The following is a 24,457-nucleotide window of genomic DNA, read 5'->3' on the forward strand; positions in this document are numbered from 1 at the left end:
AGTCACAAAATGCTCAACTGAAGGTTGTGACGAAAGCATTATTGCTGTGTTGACATCACATGTAAACAAGATGATGTCATGTAGAAACAGACTTAATAAACAAAAACAGAATGATGTCACTAGTCTGCTGAAGTCCACTGATGGCCTATAGTGTGTTTTGCATCAGGTGCTACTCTAAAGCAGCTGTACCTGGAATGTCACCATCTCAGGAAACACTAGTCGGGTTTATTTTAGTCTTTGGTGTCACTCTTATGTGTTGTATATGTAAATCACTGTTCTGTGCTGTATCACCAGAAGTAACAGCAGATCACACGTAGTAGCACGGTTCCCTTTCTGCCAGACCGTCCAGACTCTCTCTCTCTCTCTCTCTCTCTCTCTCTCTCTCTCTCTCCACACACACACACACACTCTCTCTCTCACACACACACACACATTCCTTCCACAACTCATTTGTAACGTGGCTCTGGTGAATGAGCACACAGAGTCACGGGCAGTGACATGCGTGTGGGTTGTGACATGCGTGTGGGTTGGACAGCTCTACGGCGCTGTAAGGGAACACCGTCCTCAGGAGACACGCTCCATGCAGCCATCAATTAGTCAGTAGTGAATTAGTGGTGTGTTCTCTCCTGTTACACATGCTCAGGCTTACAAGCACACCAGCGTTAGTTTCAGTCAGCTGGCGCCAAAGACAGCTCTTTATCTTCATGGTTGTTTCTCTCCTGTTTTCTTCCACTCTCTGTCCCCATTTCTATGTCTCTGTTCTCTCCGCTGGTTCTTTGGGATGAATGAACCATATTGATGAAGACATCTGTTGTTGTGTTCCAACTCTGATGAGGTGACAAGCGTTGAGAGTTTGGTTCTGACTGGTGTGAGAGTTTGGTGTGACTGGTGTGAGAGTTTGGTGTGACTGGTGTGAGAGTTTGGTTCTGACTGGTGTGAGAGTTTGGCTCTGACTGGTGTGAGAGTTTGGTGTGACTGGTGTGAGAGTTTGGTGTGACTGGTGTGAGAGTTTGGTTCTGACTGGTGTGAGAGTTTGGTGTGACTGGTGTGAGAGTTTGGTTCTGACTGGTGTGAGAGTTTGGCTCTGACTGGTGTGAGAGTTTGGGTGTGACTGGTGTGAGAGTTTGGTTCTGACTGGTGTGAGAGTTTGGCTCTGACTGGTGTGAGAGTTTGGGTGTGACTGGTGTGATAGTTTGGTTCTGACTGGTGTGAGAGTTTGGCTCTGACTGGTGTGAGAGTTTGGTGTGACTGGTGTGAGAGTTTGGTGTGACTGGTGTGAGAGTTTGGTTCTGACTGGTGTGAGAGTTTGGTTCTGACTGGTGTGAGAGTTTGGTGTGACTGGTGTGAGAGTTTGGTGTGACTGGTGTGAGAGTTTGGTGTGACTGGTGTAGGTACCATGCTAAACCAGCAGGTGGCAGTACCACTGGCAACACATTGAACAAGCTTGCTTTGACGGAAGTAAGGGTGTGTCTACAGTTCAGGTGTTTAAATACCCTGAACAGCCATTCATCTCTCTCTCTCTGGTTTGACCGACACATAGGTTAGACCTATTAAAGAGAGGCTCCGTAATATCTCCCTCTCTCTCTCTGGTTTGACCGACACATAGGTTAGACCTATTAAAGAGAGGCTCCGTAATATCTCCCTCTCTCTCTCTGGTTTGACCGACACATAGGTTAGACCTATTAAAGAGAGGCTCCGTAATATCTCCCTCTCTCTCTCTGGTTTGACCGACACATAGGTTAGACCTATTAAAGAGAGGCTCCGTAATATCTCTCTCTCTCTCTCTGGTTTGACCGACACATAGGTTAGACCTATTAAAGAGAGGCTCCGTAATATCTCCCTCTCTCTCTGGTTTGACCGACACATAGGTTAGACCTATTAAAGAGAGGCTCCGCCACTTCTCTCTCTCCGGTTTTCTCTGAGAGCACGCGAACTTTGCAACGACTAACAGCAAACAGCTGAAAGTCGTACTACTTAATTAACGAGCCCGAGTTACGGTGCAATCTAACCAGCAACCGATCAACGTTACCGCGACAACAGATTCACCAAACGACTTCAATCAAGCTTGCTAACGCGGCCACACGGACTGAAACAAAGGCGATCAACTCCCTGTTGTTAAACCGTGAACGAGACTCGCGTTCCTGGACGATTCCCCAGCACACCTGGACGACGTCGTTTAATCAACGAGGAGCCTGTGGTGGAAATTCCCTCCTAATTCCAGGAGAATTCAGGGAGGACGACACTACCCCAAATCCTCAACACGTGAGACTCTTAACGCTGGGCATAGTTTATAAAAGGGCAAAGTTATGTGAACTGTAGAGTTAACCAAGCTTTCTGTTAATACATTCTGAATGTGTTTAACTTTATTTTCATAATCTTCATCAAGATTTGTACATACAAAGTTCTCTTTGCTGTGCATGCCACCATCTTTTATTTATCTGATTAATGGACAACTTGTAGTCTTCCCCATTCTCAGACACATCACATTAATTTTTAGTTATTAAGCCAGCTCCATTACTCTTTGTTCTGACCACGTTGGAATAAACCAGCTGAGCTAATTAACACAGTCGCGCTGCTCTACTGTTTAAAGTCGGCGCCATTTTAGTTGCTTTGTTCTCTATAGGAGAACTGAAACTACAACTCCCGCCTCCTCACACGCGCACAAGCGCGTGCACACATTACTCTCCTCCCCTTTTTACACACACACACACACACACACACACTAGATACCCAGTCTTCACTGTAAATGTACTGATCCTTGTTGATGCCGTTTGTTTTAGAATAGTTAGTTTTAAATAAATGTATCATTTATTTTCACCAAATTGTCTGTGTTGATGTCATTCAAAAGTGGTTGTTGCCAAAACCTCCAAAGAATTCATAGTTAAATCCTTCAGATACCAAACCATTAATTACCCTTAGTTAATAACTAAATGTTATGGTTCTGGTATAATTAGAATATGAGACTGATTCTAAATTAATGAGACTGATTAATAATTAAGGTAAAACAAATTATATCTACTTTAAAGGATTAGTAGGTGAAACCCCTACATAATTGGTGCCCCGTGTGAGGGAGATTTCTGGCTCAACCATATTTGTTTGATATCAACCATATTTTCATATCACAGGCTTTCAAGCCATTAGAATAGGACCATCTCCAAATTCGCCAGAAGAGGGCGCCAGAGCGCTTCCCAAGTCTTCCTATAGAGGAAAGCTAGTACTTGGTAACTACAGTTTGGTGATAGTGTTCTAATTTGATTACCATTTGGTTACTATTCACATTCATTGAGCAATCAACTGAAGATCAGCATATTTATTTTACTCATTTAATTTCTGATTACTTCAATAGTAATTCAGTTGCTTTAATTTGTGTGGCATCCCACTGATTTCCCCTGTACTGCAGAAGTATTAGGATAATTATTTAGCACAGTTATCAGACTTCACTGTCTTTGTATAACTTCACTGTTGCAGTCTTTGGTCCAGTGTGCTAGTGTTTAGTTTCAGAGACCATAATCACCTTTGGCACAATTCTTTTTACCCCAGTTTCAATTTGGCTTGTCCACCTAGGTAATTACCCTTTTTACCTGCCCAGACACAAGGTCCTGGCACAATAGCTAAGCCAGATTGTACTGAAGCTGACTTGATTTTGTCCCTTTTTTTTGAGCTAGTCTATAAGTACATTTAGACTAACCATGGCTTTTCTAAAACAGAATACTTGTCAATCTTTGCTTCAGCTCCTTCAGATTCTTGAACCAGGTAGGAAGGATGTTGACAAACCTCTAAAGGACTACTTTGAGGAGACCCCTACCGTTCCAGATGTAGTTTTTAAAATGTTCCTTCTATGTCAGCAGCAGGCTCGCTTAGAAGTAGAGGCACTACGCAAGGAAAATAGACTCCTCAAACAGGATACTGCTAAGCTCAGTTCTGAGGTTGAGAGCCTTCGCCACAACCTCCAACTGACCACTCATGCGCTGAATGACGTGCTCACCGTAAGTGAACGTCACACGGGCTTAACAGAAACTGCCCGCCTCCAAAGGGAGAGTGAGCTTGCTCGTGCGAGTGCGCAAGATTTCCTTGCAACTAGATCTGGCACCTCTAGACCTTCTAAATTAGTTACAGTAGAAAGCCAATATAGTCAGCACTCCACAGGTGATGATGCACCTGTCGTACATCCTAAGGCCCCGGCTCCAGTCCCCACGAGTCTTAGGTTAGATGTAACTAGTTCTTCCTCAGAGTATCCATATGATACTACTGACGGTTCAGCTTCTGAAGCTCAAAGTGAAGCCTCTGTGGAGAAGCACCCTCCAAGAGCAGATGCCCTGTCTGCATCCTCTTGCTACAAGTCAGCAGAGCCCTCTTACTCGTCCCTAGCTTCTGCCCCCTTACTCTTGAGTAACAAAAAGAGTAATACTAATCCTGCTATGTCTTTTGGCCCTCCTTATTCTCTGCATGATGTCCAGACCAGGGACATCCCGTCAGGTACAGCAGCTAGGAAGCCTTACTTAAAAGCTGAGCATCATTCCACTGACCCACGCACAGGCTGGCGCAGTGACGTACATGTTCCAGCTTCTTCCTCAAGGAGAACTGCAGATATTTCTCAACTTGAGATGCGCAAAGGCTCACTGTTGCCCCCTATGGACAGAGACCAGGAAGGTAGAAAGCATGCTGGTGACCATTATCCTCCGCATGATGTCCAGACCAGGGACATCTCATTAGGTACCACAGTTAAGAAGCCTTGTATGAATGCTGAGCATCATTCCACTGACCCACGCACAGGCTGGCACAGTGACGTACATGCTGCAGCTATTTCCTCAAGAGGAAATGCAAAAATTTCCCAACTTGAGATGCACAAAGGCTCACTGTTGCCCCCTATAGACACAGAGCAGGACGGCAGAAGGCATGCTGATGTACACCACTGGCAGAACGTACAGACAAGGGACGTCTCACCAGGTAGAGCAGATAACAGGCCTTACTTAAACGCTGAGCATCATTCCACTGACCCACGCACAGGCTGGCACAGTGACGTACATGCTACAGCTTTTTCCTCAAGGAGAAATACAGATATTTCTCAACTTGAGATGCATAAAGGCTCATTACTGCCACCTAGGCACAGAGAGACAGGAGGCAGTAGGCATCCTATTGACCAAGAGTTACACCACTTGGATAGTGAAGGTCCACCTTCCTATTCTAATAGACATGTCCTTGAACATTTCCCTCGGTTAAAGTTACTAGATTCACTAGCCAAGGACATGGAGCCATTCGACCCAGCAAGGTCAAACTACCATGTTGAAGACTACCTCAAAGAAATTGAGTGTAGCCTCTCGGACTTGCCTTATGCAACAGAACGAGAGAAAGTGAAGCTGATTTGGAAAACCACCTCTAGATCAGTTCGCACATTCATAGAATCACAGCCGTTTTCCATTAGGGACAGTTACACTCAGCTATGCAAAGCCCTCGCTGAGGAGTATTCCCCTTTCTTTGACGAAGCGTCAGCATTCATGTCGGCCATTAAAATTAAGCACAAGCGTTCAGAGCATCCCAGAGATTACTTTAATCGCTTGAAACAAACATTTTTCCAGGGAAGAAATGGACCAGGTCTCACAGAAGACCGAACCTTCAAATCCCTATTTTTGCATAATCTCCACCCTTGTGTGAGAACCCATGTCACACTTTTAGCACGCCAAGGTGACCTGTCGATGCGTGAGATCAGAAAGACCACGCAGACAGTTTGGGAGACTGTTGTGCAGCCCAGTCTGCCTGAAGGAGACTCCAAAGAGCTCCAAGATCCTCCCTATGCTTTCCCTGTAAATTCAGACACTGTTCTTTCTGCAGGCCCCTCTCACTACTCTCGCCACAGGGACAGAGCCAAGAGGTGGAAAGAGAGGCAGAACCAGTGGAAGGGGGGACAGCCATAGATAAGGGTCAGTTAGTGGACCTCCAGCCTGAGCCAGGAGGGAGGTAGAACTGACTTTATACGAAGTTACATGTAAACCTTCAGCCTGTAAACATGTAGCTATGTTTCCAGATCTCTGATCTTTTAAAGGGAGATGTTCCTGGCATCATCTCCGCCCACATCTCTGCATTTTCAATGCAGTAGGTTCTTTACAAAGGGGGGGCGTACCCAGCGTTACCTCCTAACCTCTATTCTACATTTTACCCCTCACACAGATCTTATTCTCTCCTCTACCAGTATAGCAAGAGCTGTTAACTTTTGAGACACTGTATGGAAGTCCAGCTTTGTCCAACAAGTGAAATCTAAGCCATGCATTAATATTCTTTAATTGTTTTTCTTGATTTGGTTAAACTTAGTTACTGTTCAAGAACTGCCCAGTAGTGAACTTGTTGCCCAGATGTGTGTCTACAGCATCTCCCAGCCATCTCATGGATCATGCTATGAGCGGGATGGACAACTTGACTCATGGAATTGATCACCTCCCAGTGGATGCTACAAGGAACATGGAATGCATGGATAACCTTTTGTGCTCTTCAGGACTGTGACATCAGCCCCAGTCTGAAGACCAAGGGGGGAATGTAGGTACCATGCTAAACCAGCAGGTGGCAGTACCACTGGCAACACATTGAACAAGCTTGCTTTGACGGAAGTAAGGGTGTGTCTACAGTTCAGGTGTTTAAATACCCTGAACAGCCATTCATCTCTCTCTCTCTGGTTTGACCGACACATAGGTTAGACCTATTAAAGAGAGGCTCCGTAATATCTCCCTCTCTCTCTCTGGTTTGACCGACACATAGGTTAGACCTATTAAAGAGAGGCTCCGTAATATCTCCCTCTCTCTCTCTGGTTTGACCGACACATAGGTTAGACCTATTAAAGAGAGGCTCCGTAATATCTCCCTCTCTCTCTCTGGTTTGACCGACACATAGGTTAGACCTATTAAAGAGAGGCTCCGTAATATCTCTCTCTCTCTCTCTGGTTTGACCGACACATAGGTTAGACCTATTAAAGAGAGGCTCCGTAATATCTCCCTCTCTCTCTGGTTTGACCGACACATAGGTTAGACCTATTAAAGAGAGGCTCCGCCACTTCTCTCTCTCCGGTTTTCTCTGAGAGCACGCGAACTTTGCAACGACTAACAGCAAACAGCTGAAAGTCGTACTACTTAATTAACGAGCCCGAGTTACGGTGCAATCTAACCAGCAACCGATCAACGTTACCGCGACAACAGATTCACCAAACGACTTCAATCAAGCTTGCTAACGCGGCCACACGGACTGAAACAAAGGCGATCAACTCCCTGTTGTTAAACCGTGAACGAGACTCGCGTTCCTGGACGATTCCCCAGCACACCTGGACGACGTCGTTTAATCAACGAGGAGCCTGTGGTGGAAATTCCCTCCTAATTCCAGGAGAATTCAGGGAGGACGACACTACCCCAAATCCTCAACACGTGAGACTCTTAACGCTGGGCATAGTTTATAAAAGGGCAAAGTTATGTGAACTGTAGAGTTAACCAAGCTTTCTGTTAATACATTCTGAATGTGTTTAACTTTATTTTCATAATCTTCATCAAGATTTGTACATACAAAGTTCTCTTTGCTGTGCATGCCACCATCTTTTATTTATCTGATTAATGGACAACTTGTAGTCTTCCCCATTCTCAGACACATCACATTAATTTTTAGTTATTAAGCCAGCTCCATTACTCTTTGTTCTGACCACGTTGGAATAAACCAGCTGAGCTAATTAACACAGTCGCGCTGCTCTACTGTTTAAAGTCGGCGCCATTTTAGTTGCTTTGTTCTCTATAGGAGAACTGAAACTACAACTCCCGCCTCCTCACACGCGCACAAGCGCGTGCACACATTACTCTCCTCCCCTTTTTACACACACACACACACACACACACACTAGATACCCAGTCTTCACTGTAAATGTACTGATCCTTGTTGATGCCGTTTGTTTTAGAATAGTTAGTTTTAAATAAATGTATCATTTATTTTCACCAAATTGTCTGTGTTGATGTCATTCAAAAGTGGTTGTTGCCAAAACCTCCAAAGAATTCATAGTTAAATCCTTCAGATACCAAACCATTAATTACCCTTAGTTAATAACTAAATGTTATGGTTCTGGTATAATTAGAATATGAGACTGATTCTAAATTAATGAGACTGATTAATAATTAAGGTAAAACAAATTATATCTACTTTAAAGGATTAGTAGGTGAAACCCCTACACTGGTGTGAGAGTTTGGCTCTGACTGGTGTGAGAGTTTGGTGTGACTGGTGTGAGAGTTTGGTGTGACTGGTGTGAGAGTTTGGTTCTGACTGGTGTGAGAGTTTGGTGTGACTGGTGTGAGAGTTTGGTGTGACTGGTGTGAAAGTTTGGTTCTGACTGGTGTGAGAGTTTGCTGTGACTGGTGTGAGAGTTTGCTGTGACTGGTGTGAGAGTTTGGTTCTAACTGGTGTGAGAGTTTGGTTCTGACTGGTGTGAGAGTTTGGTTCTGACTGGTGTGAGAGTTTGGTGTGACTGGTGTGAGAGTTTGGTTCTGACTGGTGTGAGAGTTTGGTGTGACTGGTGTGAGAGTTTGGTGTGACTGGTGTGAGAGTTTGGTTCTGACTGGTGTGAGAGTTTGGTGTGACTGGTGTGAGAGTTTGGTGTGACTGGTGTGAGAGTTTGGTGTGACTGGTGTGAGAGTTTGGTTCTAACTGGTGTGAGAGTTTGGTTCTGACTGGTGTGAGAGTTTGGTGTGACTGGTATGTGAGTTTGGTTCTGACTGGTGTGAGAGTTTGGTTCTGACTGGTGTGAGAGTTTGGTGTGACTGGTGTGAGAGTTTGGTTCTGACTGGTGTGAGAGTTTGGTTCTGACTGGTGTGAGAGTTTGGTTCTGACTGGTGTGAGAGTTTGGTTCTGACTGGTGTGAGAGTTTGGTGTGACTGGTGTGAGAGTTTGGTGTGACTGGTGTGAGAGTTTGGTGTGACTGGTGTGAGAGTTTGGTTCTAACTGGTGTGAGAGTTTGGTTCTGACTGGTGTGAGAGTTTGGTGTGACTGGTATGTGAGTTTGGTTCTGACTGGTGTGAGAGTTTGGTGTGACTGGTGTGAGAGTTTGGTTCTGACTGGTGTGAGAGTTTGGTTCTGACTGGTGTGAGAGTTTGGTTCTGACTGGTGTGAGAGTTTGGTGTGACTGGTGTGAGAGTTTGGTGTGACTGGTGTGAGAGTTTGGTTCTGACTGGTGTGAGAGTTTGGTGTGACTGGTGTGAGAGTTTGGTGTGACTGGTGTGAGAGTTTGGTTCTGACTGGTGTGAGAGTTTGGTGTGACTGGTGTGAGAGTTTGGTGTGAGTTCCTTGGCTGGTCAGGATGTGTAAATGGGGTAAACTGGTAACTCCCAGACTCTTCTGGCAGTATTCCATGCCCTCAGCATAGTTACGGAAACCTGGGAAATCTGAGCATACATGGAATTTAAGCAAAGGTATTGGGAAAAGTTTGTATACTAGTATTAGTAATACTTTTACTGGATTTTATTATGGATCGTATAATTCCAGTTCCCATAATTTGGATGGGTGAGCGAATACTGGCAATATAGTGTAATTCTGGAGAAGAGAGTGATGTTCCAGTGGACCATAAAGAAGTCTTGTTGTCAAACAAGCAATGGCACGTGATGCCCCCCCCCCCCCCCCCCCCCCCCACACACACACACACTTGAGCAGTGTTGAGGCAGTGAGCTCATCACTGTGCAATGCTGTGAGGTATGAGGTTTTTTTTGCAGTAGGGTAATTTTAGGCTGTGTAGTTTGTGTGGCAGTGCATAACAGTGTGAAACGTATCTAAACGTCTGTCTCAGACTTTAATGTCCAATCAGGAACTGTTGAAACAACACCACAGCGTGAAATTGACAAAGTATGCAATTATCACACAGCACAATCAGGATTTTAAAACATGCTAATGAACCTCTGAGATTATTCGGACAAAAATGATTCATCTTCTTGGATCAGGTCAATGCTGTGGTTCAGGAAAACACCCACAGAACAGCCATCTGAAACATCTGAGATTGGTCATGATACATAGTGCAGAATAAACAAACATGATTTATAGAGGGATCATTTGCATAATGAGGTACTGATTACAATTAACAGAACTACATCTTGTTGAACAGGCAGTATAAAGTATTGGCGAACATGCCATGATCCATGAAAGGTGTGATTGAAAAACAGGGTCATTCCTCCAAAGTATTGAGCATCTTGAAAGGCGCTATACAAATGGAACTTATTATTATTATTATTATTATTGATTTCGGAAATCTTCCTAATTTAAAAGATTAGTACTGTGTTGTTTAAATATTTATGTGAACTTGTTTACTGTGCATTATTAGAGATCTCAGAACTGCATTTTTGTTGTCATTTTGACTAGTTTCCTCTTTTCTGAGGATCTGTTGGGCTTGGATTGATGCTGTCATTTCAAAGTCAAATTTATTTATATAGCGCTTTTCACAATCATGCTTTCAAAGCAGCTTTACAATCATGTGGGTCCAGATCCCTAATGAGCAAGCCAAAGGCGACAGTGGCGAGGAAAAACTCCCTATGATGGTGGGGATTAGGAAGAAACCTTGGGAGGACCAAGACTCAAAATGGAACCCATCCTCCATTGGGCAGCCCGTTGGCACAAGTCCGTGGTGCGCAGGATGGTTCTACAGATAAAGTTAAGGTCCTTGTTCCCCGACCAAGTATTCACAGTCCCTTCAGTGCAGATAGTGAGTCTCAGGTGGGAGCTAGCATCAGCACGTCCTCTTGCGGCAATGACACATCCAACCCCGGCATCAGTACATCCACCGGCAGGCCAGACCATCTCCCAGGTGCTTGTAGGTGCTTGCATGCAACCATCTTGGGTAGAAGCATGCAAAAAGATAGACAATACAGGTTGAGTATGTGGACATCAATTTAAACCACCATTGATTTAAACGTATATAGCTCATGTGTCAGTGATGAGCATGTGGCTCATCAAATTTTTGGAACTAGGAGAAATCCAGCATTTTGGGAGCGCAAAGGGCGAGATGGGTTGTAGTAAGCAATGTGTTCACTCAGATATTGTGGGGCAAGACCATTTATATAGGCATATATTCCTGGGATCTGTTGCACTGGTACTGGTTGTCATTTCTGGGATCTTTTCTCCTTCTTAGGGCTCACAGACCCAAGTGCTCTATTCACTACTGGGACAACCTTAGTGTGAACCTTCCATATTCTCTCCATTTCTTCTTTCAATCTCCGTTTTCATCCTCTGGGTGTTGCTGTCACTTGAACTGTCACCACTGCTGTTTTTTGCCTCTTATCTTCTGCAGTGATATCTAGTTGGTTCACCACTTTTTGTTTATCTGTCTGGATATGGAGGCCCCACAGGATCTCAGGATATGTCCTGCATGTGTTCCTGCATATGTTCCTGTATATGTTCCTGTGTATATATATGTCCTGAATATGGGTATAACTTGGTTGTCTCCCCCACTGTGTGCTTCCCTGCCAGCATCTCACATCCTGATACCAAGTGCTGGATTGTCTCAGAGGCCCCTGTTTACAGTCTGCACCTTGGGTCCTGGTCTTGAGTCCTTGTCTTAGGTCCTAGTCTTGGAACTTTGGTCTTGGGTCTTGTCTGGTGTGTGATACAGCCCAGCTTTGATTGACCTAGACCTTGGTGTTTGATGGTGTGCTGCCATGATCACGGCTTCTGTCACATCCTTCAGTCTTGGTTTCGCAGCCATTGGTGAGATTATCTTACATTGACCATGTCTGCTGTCAGTTGGTGGTGCATTGGTGAGATTATCTTACATTGACCATGTCTGCTGTCAGTTGGTGGTGCATTGGTGAGATTATCTTACATTGACCATGTCTGCTGTCAGTTGGTGGTGCATTGGTGAGATTATCTTACATTGACCATGTCTGCTGTCAGTTGGTGGTGCATTGGTGAGATTATCTTACATTGACCATGTCTGCTGTCAGTTGGTGGTGCATTGCTTGGAAGGGCTTGTCCTCACTGCCACCTAGTGGACATATTCTTGAATGTTTCATGCTTCATCCTGGACAAGAGATTTTACTGTTTGTAAGACCTGCCCCCTACTTATGCCTGGCGTACAGCCTTCGGATGTTGGATAATCAGATGTTCGGTTGTGGAGAGCTGCATTGTGAGGAGTTGGTTTTGATGTCAGCTGTTTGCAGTTCTTCTCATGCTCAGTGTTTTGTGTCTGCTTGGCATCTGATGACTGGCAGAGCGTATGTGTTTGCTGTCATCTCTCACTCTTGAAGACCTTCTTGACCCTGTGGAGGTGTTCGGGTGATGTTAGTGACCTGAGTTCTGGATGAAGGTCTTTTGGAGTTACTGACAGGACTGTGCATACAGGTATGTGGCATTGAGTCATGTGATTTATTCAGTCAAACTAGGCACTGCTTAGGTTTGTCTGTCTGGAGTCCTGGTGGGCATCTTGGTCAGTAGGTGGTCTGTGGGTGGTCTGTCAGTAGGTGGTCTGTGGTTGGTTTGTGTTGAGCAGTACTGCCCTGACTTGTGTTAGCTCACCCAGATAAGAGCTAGGGGTGCACGATATGGACTAGAATTACGATGTGCGATAACATTGTTGGATATCCCGATATCGATGTGAACCACGATAAATTAAGATTAAAATACAGAGATGTAGTGTCTCTCTGAACAGCAGCACGTTAATTAGTTTTTTTTTTTTTTTTTACTGTGTAATGAATCCAGAATAATTCCAAATATTTTGCAGGTTTATTCAACAATAGATTCAATCTAGGATTATACTTTCACGAGTGACCGTAGCGCGACTCCGCACACCTCGCGTAAACCTCCGCGAACGACGGAAGCGTTTAATCTTGCCGTGTCACATTCTTTGCAGTGTTGTCCGAAACGATATGTAGGCCTAGTAGTATAGAAAAAACACCCCTCAAATACAGGGGAATGAACATTTACCTGACCAATTTTAATGTTGCTTTGTGTATCAGGTTTGAAAAGTGCTGGAATTTAGGCTAAAGTACTTGAAATTGTAACTACTTCGTTTCACAACAAATATCTGTCTGACTGAAGAGTTCTCTTGTATTACGTTAACAAATACGAACCTCTTGTAATTCCAGGACGAAACATGAGAGAACGTGAAGACGTTAAGATTGGGCGTTTTGAAAATAAACAGCCATTAAATAATGTGATAAAAAAGCGAATTATTTCGAATCATTTAGAGTATATGTATAAATATTTAACTCAATTAAGTTTAACAAGCTGGAAATTATTGAAATGGATCTTGAAAGTGACGTACAAGTGCTTTAATTCCACCTTGTATAGGTGTATGAACCCGGCAAACATGACTGTTCTCATTGCGCTGAGACGCGGCGCGCGCGAACTTACAAAATTCGAGAGGTGCACGACCTCGTGAATCGACAGCGCGCGAGACCATCGCGCACGGGCGAAGCCACCGTGATTACGTTATTTTCGCCTTGCGGACCCTCGCGCTGCGTCAAGTGTAAACCAGGCTTAAACCAAATCGCGTGTCTGATGAGCGTGTTCACCTCACTCTGCCTCTTGCCTACTTACGTCACGTGATCATAGTCTGCAGCGCGAATAGCTCCCTCTATTGCTGGACGAGGATAATGCAATTTGAGTTTGCTGTTATTCAAGGAGTTATCGTGGCTCTTTCGATGTGTTTATCGTGAAACTTCACATCGCGATAACGATAAAAATACGATTCATCGTGCAGCCCTAATAAGAGCCAGTAATTATGCACACGCACACACACATCAAACATAAGCCTCCATGGTAACAAAATCCTTCATCCATTTCATCCTGAGCCTTGTATATAAAAACAATCACATATAATTTTCAACATTGTATGTCATATGAGCTGCATCACTAGTGCCGCTGGTCTTCCCACACATCGCAGCACTGGAGTAGACAGGTAGGGGGCGTGTGTGAGAAGTTGTAATTCCCTCCAGGTAGCCAGATGGTACTGGGGCAGAGAGGACAAGACTTGAGAGGAAGGACATGCTTGAGAGGAAGAGAGATGGAGAGAGAGGAAGAGAGAAGAGAAATGGAGAGAGAGAGGAAGAGAGATGGAGAGAGGAAGAGAGATGGAGAGAGGGGGAGAGGAAGAGAGATGGAGAGAGAGGAAGAGAGATGGAGAGAAATGGAGAGAGAGGGGGAGAGGAAGAGAGATGGAGAGAGTGGAAGAGAGAGAGAGAGAGGGTGGGAGAGGAAGAGAGAGAGAAGACATTTCATATGCATGTGGGCAAGGTGGTGGCTGTCAGAAGGCTGTGAACTGGTCCTGCAGTGATGTGGGTGTGAACTGGTTCTGCAGTGATGTGGGTGTGAACTGGTCCTGCAGTGATGTGGGTGTGAACTGGTCCTGCAGTGATGTGGGTGTGAACTGGTTCTGCAGTGATGTGGCTGTGAACTGGTTCTGCAGTGATGTGGCTGTGAACTGGTCCTGCAGTGATGTGGCTGTGAACTGGTCCTGCAGTGATGTGGCTGTGAACTGGTGCTGCAGTGATGTGCGTGTGAACTGGTCCTGCAGTGATGTGGGTGTGAACTGGTCCTGCAGTGATGTGGGTGTGAACTGGTGCTGCAGTGATGTGGGTGTGAACTGGTCCTGCAGTGATGTGGGTGTGAACTGGTCCTGCAGTGATGTGGGTGTGAACTGGTGCTGCAGTGATGTGGGTGTGAACTGGTCCTGCAGTGATGTGGCTGTGAACTGGTGCTGCAGTGATGTGGCTGTGAACTGGTCCTGCAGTGATGTGGCTGTGAAAAGGTGCTGCAGTGATGTGGGTGTGAACTGGTCCTGCAGTGATGTGGGTGTGAACTGGTGCTGCAGTGATGTGGGTGTGAACTGGTGCTGCAGTGATGTGGGTGTGAACTGGTGCTGCAGTGATGTGGGTGTGAACTGGTGCTGCAGTGATGTGGGTGTGAACTGGTCCTGCAGTGATGTGGGTGTGAACTGGTCCTGCAGTGATGTGGGTGTGAACTGGTGCTGCAGTGATGTGGCTGTGAACTGGTCCTGCAGTGATGTGGCTGTGAAAAGGTGCTGCAGTGATGTGGGTGTGAACTGGTCCTGCAGTGATGTGGGTGTGAACTGGTGCTGCAGTGATGTGGGTGTGAACTGGTGCTGCAGTGATGTGGGTGTGAACTGGTGCTGCAGTGATGTGGGTGTGAACTGGTCCTGCAGTGATGTGGGTGTGAACTGGTCCTGCAGTGATGTGGGTGTGAACTGGTGCTGCAGTGATGTGGCTGTGAACTGGTGCTGCAGTGATGTGGGTGTGAACTGGTCCTGCAGTGATGTGGGTGTGAACTGGTCCTGCAGTGATGTGGGTGTGAACTGGTGCTGCAGTGATGTGGGTGTGAACTGGTGCTGCAGTGATGTGGGTGTGAACTGGTCCTGCAGTGATGTGGGTGTGAAGTGGTCCTGCAGTGATGTGGGTGTGAACTGGTGCTGCAGTGATGTGGCTGTGAACTGGTGCTGCAGTGATGTGGGTGTGAACTGGTCCTGCAGTGATGTGGGTGTGAACTGGTCCTGCAGTGATGTGGGTGTGAACTGGTCCTGCAGTGATGTGGCTGTGAACTGGTGCTGCAGTGATGTGGCTGTGAACTGGTCCTGCAGTGATGTGGCTGTGAACTGGTCCTGCAGTGATGTGGCTGTGAACTGGTCCTGCAGTGATGTGGCTGTGAACTGGTGCTGCAGTGATGTGGCTGTGAACTGGTGCTGCAGTGATGTGGCTGTGAACTGGTGCTGCAGTGATGTGGGTTGGAAGGCCAGAAAGCTTCATATCTGCCACTGTTCAGCTGTTTGAGTCAGACGGCAAACGGCTGTCACCGACTCTGAGCTATGTTTCCATAATCTACATAATCCAGCAATTTCACCTCCAAATCCTGTTGTTGCACCCAGAACCGTGCCAGACGCACTCTGACTGATCTGAGTTTGAGGAGCACCAGAGCAGAGGGACGGGTTTACACACTTCAGATCACCCATACCCCAAAATACTCTGTGTGTGTGTGTGTGTGTGTGTGTGTGTGTGTGTGTGTGTGTGTGTGTGTGTGTGTGTGTGTGTGTGTGTGTGTGTGTGTGTGTGTGTGTGAGTGAAGCACAATTCAGTTTCTTTCAGCATTACTGCAGCAGGATCAAAGTCGTCATCACCTCCACCTCCATCTCCACCTCCATCTCCATCCCCACCTCCATCTCTCTGCCTTCTGCTCAGACTGTTCTATTGCAAATTTTAGCTTGATGCTATAAGAACAAAACCATTTAGCAAATTTGAGTTGTTTACTTTGCACCAAAATGGTTAAAAGTTTTCAAATTCTAACAAAATGCCCTGTGATGAAAGTTAACCGAAGCAGAGAGAATGCCTCTCCTCAACCTTCCTCAGTCTTCCTCACTCTTTTTATGAGATCATCCCTTCAGAGATGTACTGGTCTGTTACTGATGCACAGATAAAACATCCTTCAGTCATCGTCCCCAGTTGGGACAAACATACAGTGAGTCCCCGCTTAACGCCGGGTCTGGTTAACAACGGACCGGAGTTACGACCGACTTTTTAAAAATTTTGCGCGGTGCGCAGAGGAGCAGTGGCAACACAGTGGAGTGTAGTGTAGTGTAGTGTAGTGTAGTGTTGTGTTGTGGGGTGTTGTAATGTGTTTCAGTAATATGATATCAGTAAACTGATGAATCAGGGAGGTTAAACTGGGTGAGCTTCAGCCCTCCAGTGAGCTTCAGCCCTCCAGTGAGCTTCAGCACTCCAGTGAGCTTCAGCTCTCCAGTGAGCTTCAGCCCTCCAGTGAGCTTCAGCCCTCCAGTGAGCTTCAGCCCTCCAGTGCAGTGCCGTCATCTTTCTGTTGTCCTGATCCAATTCCATGCTGTGAGACTGAATGGATCTGTGTTCTTTGTGCATTATCACAATGTGCTGATCCTGTCGGACATTGAAAGGTCCTGTATGTGTCCTGTCGTGTAGGAATGTTTCCAGTCACTGTTCCAGATCTACGACGATCAGACCACGTTCCAGATGTTTAAAAGTTTCCGAAGAGTTCGGATCAGTTTCAGTACACCAGAGGCAGCTGCACGAGCCCGGATGGAGCTGCACGAGTCCGAGTTCAACGGTTCAAAACTCCAGCTCTTCTTCGCACAGGTCCTTTCCCTGACATGTTTAAGATCAGACCATCTGTAGCCCTTTCACTGATACATTTAAGATCAGACCGTTTGTAGCCCTGTCCCCAACAGATGTTTCAGACTGCCATAACACCAACAGAGCCCTTACATGTCTGATAACAGGGACAAATTCAGATCTTACAGGTTTAATATTTTGTTTTAAATAATAAATTGAATCACCAGAGCAGGTCCTGAATCAGTGGTGCTGGCCCCTATCTGCACAACAAACCCCATATCTGTCTCCATGGTGACGGTATGACCAAGCACCAATCCCTGTGATCCTCTTCTCTCAGGTGCAGAACTCAGGTGAGAGTGTGGATAAGACCTTCCTGGCCCCACCCCAACCCATGAAGCAGTTCCTCATCTCCCCGCCCTCTACCCCACCTGTGGGGTGGAGCCAGAGTGAGGATGCCACGCCCGTCATCAACTACGACCTGCTGTGTGCTGTGGCCAAACTGGGTCCAGGTAGAGACACCATCCAACAAACACCATCCAACAAACACCATCCAACAAACACCAGCCAACAAACACACAAACTCTTCATGCAGATCATGCAAAAATACACACATGCTTAAAAACTTAAGTACCGGTATATAGTTTACAATGCCCACATGCATACAGTTAATATATGTATTACATCTACATACATCACACACGATAGATAGATAGATAGATAGATAGATAGATAGATAGATAGATAGATAGATAGATAGATAGATAGATAGATAGATAGATAGATAGATAGATAGATAGATAGATAGATTCTTCATCAGTTGTGTAAGGAAAATGCTTCAGAATTAATAGAAGGAGGAACCAGTTTATATATGAAATAGTAGATGTTTAAATCAGAACATTAATTTCACGAGGTTGTAAAGTTCAGAGAGAGTAGATCAGTTCTGTTTCTTTGAAGTTCCTCATTTCATTGCTGCCATAGCAACTGGCAATGTAAACAGATATGTCATTAATACAATAATGCAGTAGTTACAAGTAATGCAGTAGACAACTCCAGCAGTAATGGGTGAGGATGAATGGGTGAGGATGAATGAGTGAGGATGAATGGGTGAGGATGAATGGGTGAGGATGAATGAGTGAGGATGAATGGGTGAGGGTGAATGGGTGAGGGTGAATGGGTGAGGGTGAATGGGTGAGGATGAATGGGTGAGGATGAATGGGTGAGGATGAATGGGTGAGGATGAATGCGTGATCCTTTTGTGTCAGATATTTTAGTGCCTATGTTAATAAATGTTCATGTAGCACATCTAGGCTGTTTGCAGACTATACACAGTGCTGCTTAAACAGCTGTGAACCACTCAAACATGGTCATTGTTTTCTAAAAAAATATATATGTATATAAATAATCTTATAATGTAAGCATACAAAACTCAATTTGTAAAGCAGACCTTCCAAATAAGGGACACACAAAAATATGACTTTTTCATTATTAATTTTTCTCTCCAAAACCTGAAAGTCTGTTAGTAGTTAGTAGCTAGTAGCTTCAACTTCAACCAAACGTCTTTTATAACCACAAACGAGTGTCTCACATCTGCTGGTTGGGATGTTTGTCCACTCCTCCCAGCAGAACTCCAGTTGAGAGCTGGAGGAACATCTGGTGTGTACCACCTGCTTCAGGTCTTTCTGTGGGACTGAGTTCTGGACTTTGACTGGTCCAATCCAGCGTGCACGTCTTCTTTCTCTTGAACCATTCCCTGGTAGTGCTGGAATGCGTTATTGTCTTATAGAGTTTTGATGTCCACTTCTGGGCAGAGTTGTGGTGATGCTGAGTTTCCTCCATTTGTAAATGATCTGTCCTACAGTGGATGGATGGAGCTGGAGTCTTTTGGAGATGTTCTTGTAGAGTTCCCCAGACTGATGGGCTTCACCACCTTCATCCTGATGTTCTCAGGTGTCTCCTTTCTCCTCTGCATTGCTGATCTGTGTGCTTCACACCACAGTGGTTTGGTTGGTTTCCTCTCTCTTTTAATTAGTGTGGCTCAAATCTTTTCACAAGGACGTCTCATTTGATTGGTCTGCTTCATTGATTACTTGAACACTCACATGTGTTTCACCTGCGTCTTTTACTTAAATGACTTTACCAGTGCAGCTGTGGTTCATTTAATTTTGCACAAGCTCTGATTCCATGTTTTATGTAGTCTGCTGGTAACTCACACATTTCCCTCAAAACAAGTAAATGTAATTGATGAACATAAATATGACATTTCATATACAAAAACTGGTGATGATAAAATAAGAGAGTCATGGTAAAACAACAGAAAAATCTAACCTACTAGGAATTAACAAACTTTCAAGCAGATATATGGAGATATACATGGACACTACATGTTATTCTGAATGTTTACTTTGATCAAGTGAAGTTTTCTTCCTGCGTGTCCTACAGGTATCATCTCACAGACCTCCTCTCCTCCCCACCGCGTGGTGGCTGAGGGTGTTTTTCACACTAATGGGTGTACACGTTGACGTCTGAACGTTTGAGAAAGAATGATTTGTTTACATAAAGATTTAAGTGCATGGAGCTCCCTCTGCTGGATCAATTGAAAAGTGCAATACTCTGAAATCTCGTTACATATCAGTTAGACTGTCTTGTTTCTATTGCAGGGGTGGAAAGTAACTAATTACATTTACTCACATTACTGTAAGTGAGTACTTTTTATGAGTAATTTGTAATTTTCTGAGTAGTTTTTGAAATATGTAATTTTTACTTGAGTACATTTTGACCCAAGTAGTTTTACTTCACTACATTTGAACGCCCTCACATTACTGAGTAAAAAAATATTGATGGTGAAAAATTAAATGCGGGCAGAAATTTTAACTTCTGAGTCCCAGAACTGAAGGCCAAGTGCGTGGCCTTGCCTTGCATGCGCCCTTTCCATTGTCTCATAATCAGGTTGTAATCTGGTGCACTTTTTTTCCAAAAGGATGAGATTGTTCTATCTTTAAATCTTCTATCTATCAGGTTCTGTGGGATCCTGTGGACATTTTATTGTGAAAAGTGGAATCCTGTGAGCACTGTATTTTGAATAGTTGGATCCTGTGAGCGTTTTAAATAGTGGAATCCTGTACACATTTTGTTTTATTTTGAGATGTGGGATCCTGTGGTCATTTTATATTTTATTTTGAGTTGTGGCAACCTGTGGGCATTTTATTGTGAATAGTGGGATCCGGTGGGCACTGTATTTTGAATAGTTGGATCCTGTGAGCACTTATTTTTAAATTGTGGGATCCTATGTGCTTTTTTAAATTTTTGATGTGGGATCCTGTGGGCATTTTATTGTGAGTAGTGGAATCCTGTTGCATTTTAGTTTGATTTGTGGCATCTTGTGGGCACTTAATTTTGTGTGCATTTTGTTTTTTGAATAATTTGTAATTTAAATTTCTTTATTCTTATCATAGTGTTGTCCGTTGGACAATAGGACTGAAAATTGTTTGCACTTTATGGTACAGGTTGTGACTGTCCTTGTGCTGTGAGGAAGTATGTTCCTGAGCCCAGCTGATGTTTTTGCAAGTGTGGATGTGCACTTAAATACACTTTGAAATCGATTAAAACAACTTGTGCTGAATTTGGTTCATGATTCATCCATGCATTAAACAACTCAAAGTAACTAAGTAACTTTTACTCAAATTACATTTTAAATGAAGTAATTTTGTACTTTTACTCGAGTAAATTTTGAGATGGGTAATTTTACTTTTACTCTGAGTAGATTTTAGGCAAAGTAAAGATACTTTTACTCAATTACAATTTTTCAGTACTCTTTCCACCTCTGTTCTATTGTAACCTTGATTCCATTGTTTTGTCTTTCTCCTGCGAGATCTGCATTTTTTTTTTCCTGAAAACTAAAGTAGTGTCTGCTTCCATTAGCCAGCAGGAAATAACCTCCAAACCTGATGTCTGCTGATGTGCTGTTTGGTTTTAGCCTCAATGTGGTTACACCTCATTATTGTTTTATGGTTCTCTAACTGTTGTGAACTTAAGATGCTGACTGAGACCTCTACAGTCTGAGATGTAGCTCTTGGGTTTTGTGCAGTGTCTGTGAACACTGCACAGTCAGAGCTGGGGGTGAATGTACCTCCACTCCTAGTGAGACTGGCAGTTGTCTTGAATGTTTTCCACTTGTCGACTGACCATGGCAGCGTACTCGTATGTCACTCGTATGTCACACGTACATCACGCATACATCATTCGTACATCACACGTACATCACGCATACGTCATACGTACATCACGCATACATCATTCGTACATCACACGTACATCACGCATACGTCATACGTACATCACGCATACATCATGCATACGTCACTTATACATCACACGTACATCACGCATACGTCACTCGTACGTCACACGTGACGTATGCATGATGTATGCGTGATGTACGTATGACGTATGCGTGATGTACGTGTGATGTACGAATGATGTATGCGTGATGTACGTGTGATGTACGAGTGACGTATGCGTGATGTACGTGTGATGTACGAGTGACGTATGACTCGTACATCACACGTACATCACGCATACGTCACACGTACATCACGCATACGTCATGCGTACATCACACGTACATCACGCATACGTCATGCGTACATCACACGTACATCACGCATACGTCATGCGTACATCACACGTACATCACGCATACGTCACGCGTACATCACGCATACATCACGCGTACATCACACGTACATCACGCATACGTCACGCGTACATCACACGTACGTCACGCATACGTCACTCATGCATCACACGTATGTCACATGTTCATCACACGTTACTTCACGCGCATGTCACGCGTACATCATGCGTACGTCACGCATATGTCACGTGTACATCACACGTACGTCTCAACCTACACACAACTCCCTACACACACCTCCCCTACACACAACTCCCTACACACACACCTCCCCTACACACACTCCCCTACACACACCATCCCTACACACACCTCCCTACACACACTCCCCTACGCACACCTCCCCACACACACTCCCCTACACACACCTATTCCTATTCCATTGCTATGACAATGGATGTATCTACCAGCCTGAAGTGAATGAAACACAGTTACCCAGTAAGTCCACCAGGTGTCGCTTTAGCACAGTTCTTCCCAGCACCATTTACCTCTAATTCACTTCTTCTTTAATTTTCTCTAAATTCTAAAGTTTTTACTCTGAAACAGAGTAGATGGTTACAGATTGTAACTGAGTTTATTCCCGTTTGCTGTCTCCCCCTACAGGTGAGAAGTATGAAGTACATGCAGGCACAGACTCCACTCCGAGTGTAGTTGTGCATGTGTGTGAGAACGAGACAGAGGAAGAGGAGGCTCGACCCAAGATGAAGATCATCCAGACCCGACGTCCAGACAGTCCCCCAAAAGTCTACAACTAAACCGCTCGTCCCCACCACGCATGTCCTATGTCTCGATCTTGTCTCTTTCTCACTTGAGGGGGGGGAAAGGCCCCCTTCATTTCAGCACTAATAAAAAATAATAAAACACAAACAATTTAAAAGCAAGTTCCCAGGATGCCAGAGGTGCGGCTGAGGGGCGGAGCCACTCGCTTGTGTGGCTGAAGACTGGACTGAGTAGGTCTGGAAGTTCTGACACACGGACGCATCACTGTCTCATGGACCAGTGGATGTGCTGGGGGTGGCAGTGAAGTACCAGGACCCCCCCCCCCCCCCCCCCATTACTCCAAACACGTTCTCCTGCACTCCAGCATCTAGTTATTCCCAGTAGTCAAACACTATGAGCTTTTGTAATGTATTTGTGTGCACCAGTAGGGTTAGAGTAGTGAATGATTACTAGACATGGTTCCTGCTTTTCCCTGACTCGCTGAAGAATCAGACACAGGAATCAGACATTCTCCATTTCCCCATTACCACATATCAGAATGACGTTTGAACGCCGTGGGTCTGGACGTGTGTTGGAGAGAATGCGTCAGCAAACACACTGGCGTACGCACAGAGACGTGAGCGTACCGATGGCTTCATCGCAAACAGAACCCCGCAGGGCAGTGTGAGGTGGACACCTGGAAAACCCCTCCCCTTTTGAACTTGTATAGACGCGTGGAGATGTTTACTACACTAGATGTGTGTTGTTGTGATCGTTAGTAATACTATTCTAACCCTGTGTTTGATACCACTGACTGTCTGCATGCTTTCTGCAGTAGCTAATGAGCAGGTGTGTTTCCTACAGCCAGCTGAAACAGAGTGAATCTGGAGTGAATCTTGAAGTGTTGTATTTACTGAATGAGGGTGAATCTGGAGTGAATCTTGAAGTGTTGTATTTACTGAATGAGGGTGAATCTGGAGTGAATCTTGAAGTGTTGTATTTACTGAATCAGAGGATCTGGCGTGAATCTTGAATTGTTTTATCTTCTTCTTTTTCCTGCACTGTGCTTCCTGTATTCTGTTCCCGCCTGTCGTGCGGGGGCGGAGTCAGGCCCTCCCACACTCGTGCATGCGTTGCCTCAGCAGCCTTGAATGAGCATTCTGATTGGTTAACAGAACTGTGACTTTGCAGAAGTCCTTGCGGGGTGCTGGAGTGACACTCCCGTCTGCATGCTGACCCCTGACCCCTATCCTCCCCCATCCCGACATGAAGCTCAGACACCAGCAACAGCAGCAGTGGGAAACATCACACTGGAGACTCTCAAAACAAACGGATTCATACCAGCGCTCTATGTGTCCTGTGGAGAGGCCACCACGGCCGTGTCCAGCTGTCTGCGCTGCGTCTGCTCTCTGTCCTGTGTGTGAAGTTCAGTTCCTCTGCACCTATGAATTGTGTTCCTCCAGTTATGTAGTACCTACCTTAAAAAGCTTGAATCATCTCCACATATGAACAAATCATGTGTCAATCTTTCCTGACATGCTAAGTGGAGAGCGCATGTTATTTTAAACATCTCATGGGAATGAGATGCTGTAAGCATGTTGCATGAGCTTTCGCAAGACAAAAAAAAAAAGACAATACAGCTGCCGTTGCACAGAGAAAGTGAAGAGAGTCGGGACTGTGGCGGGACTGTGGTTTGTGACATGCCTCAGACGGCTGCTTCCGGCTCTCTGTGGCTGTCGTCTGCTGCTGCGTAGCCGTGTGTGTGGTGCGATGCAGATGGAGTGTGTGTGTGTGTGGAGTGTGTGTGTGTGAGGAAGCCCACCACCCAGACACAGTGAAGTGTCGCCGTAGCAGCAGACACACGCTGGAGAGACACCGCCAGATCTGTCTGCACCAGCTTTACGTCACAAATCCTTTAATGTTATTTGTTTGAGAAAAGCACCTGAGGTACCTTCTCACCAGCAGAGTAGTGGCCCCCACCAGT

The 24,457-nt window shown here is 45.0% G+C and overlaps 1 protein-coding gene across 1 annotated transcript in view; it reads left to right on the forward strand.

The window, feature by feature from the left end:
- The window catches only part of rcan3 (regulator of calcineurin 3), a 39,272-nt gene extending 15,121 nt beyond the window's left edge, over nucleotides 1-24,151 (forward strand). Inside the window, exons 2-4 of the mRNA XM_076978792.1 lie at nucleotides 16,932-17,105; nucleotides 17,419-17,590; nucleotides 22,378-24,151. Of these exons, the coding sequence (XP_076834907.1) occupies nucleotides 16,932-17,105; nucleotides 17,419-17,590; nucleotides 22,378-22,529 (498 nt within the window). The 3' untranslated portion in view covers nucleotides 22,530-24,151. The remainder of the gene's footprint in view (nucleotides 1-16,931; nucleotides 17,106-17,418; nucleotides 17,591-22,377) is intronic.
- Nucleotides 24,152-24,457: the final 306 nt, after the last annotated feature.

The sequence above is a fragment of the Brachyhypopomus gauderio genome, chromosome 17 (genome assembly GCF_052324685.1).
Source record: "Brachyhypopomus gauderio isolate BG-103 chromosome 17, BGAUD_0.2, whole genome shotgun sequence".
Taxonomy (NCBI): domain Eukaryota; kingdom Metazoa; phylum Chordata; class Actinopteri; order Gymnotiformes; family Hypopomidae; genus Brachyhypopomus; species Brachyhypopomus gauderio.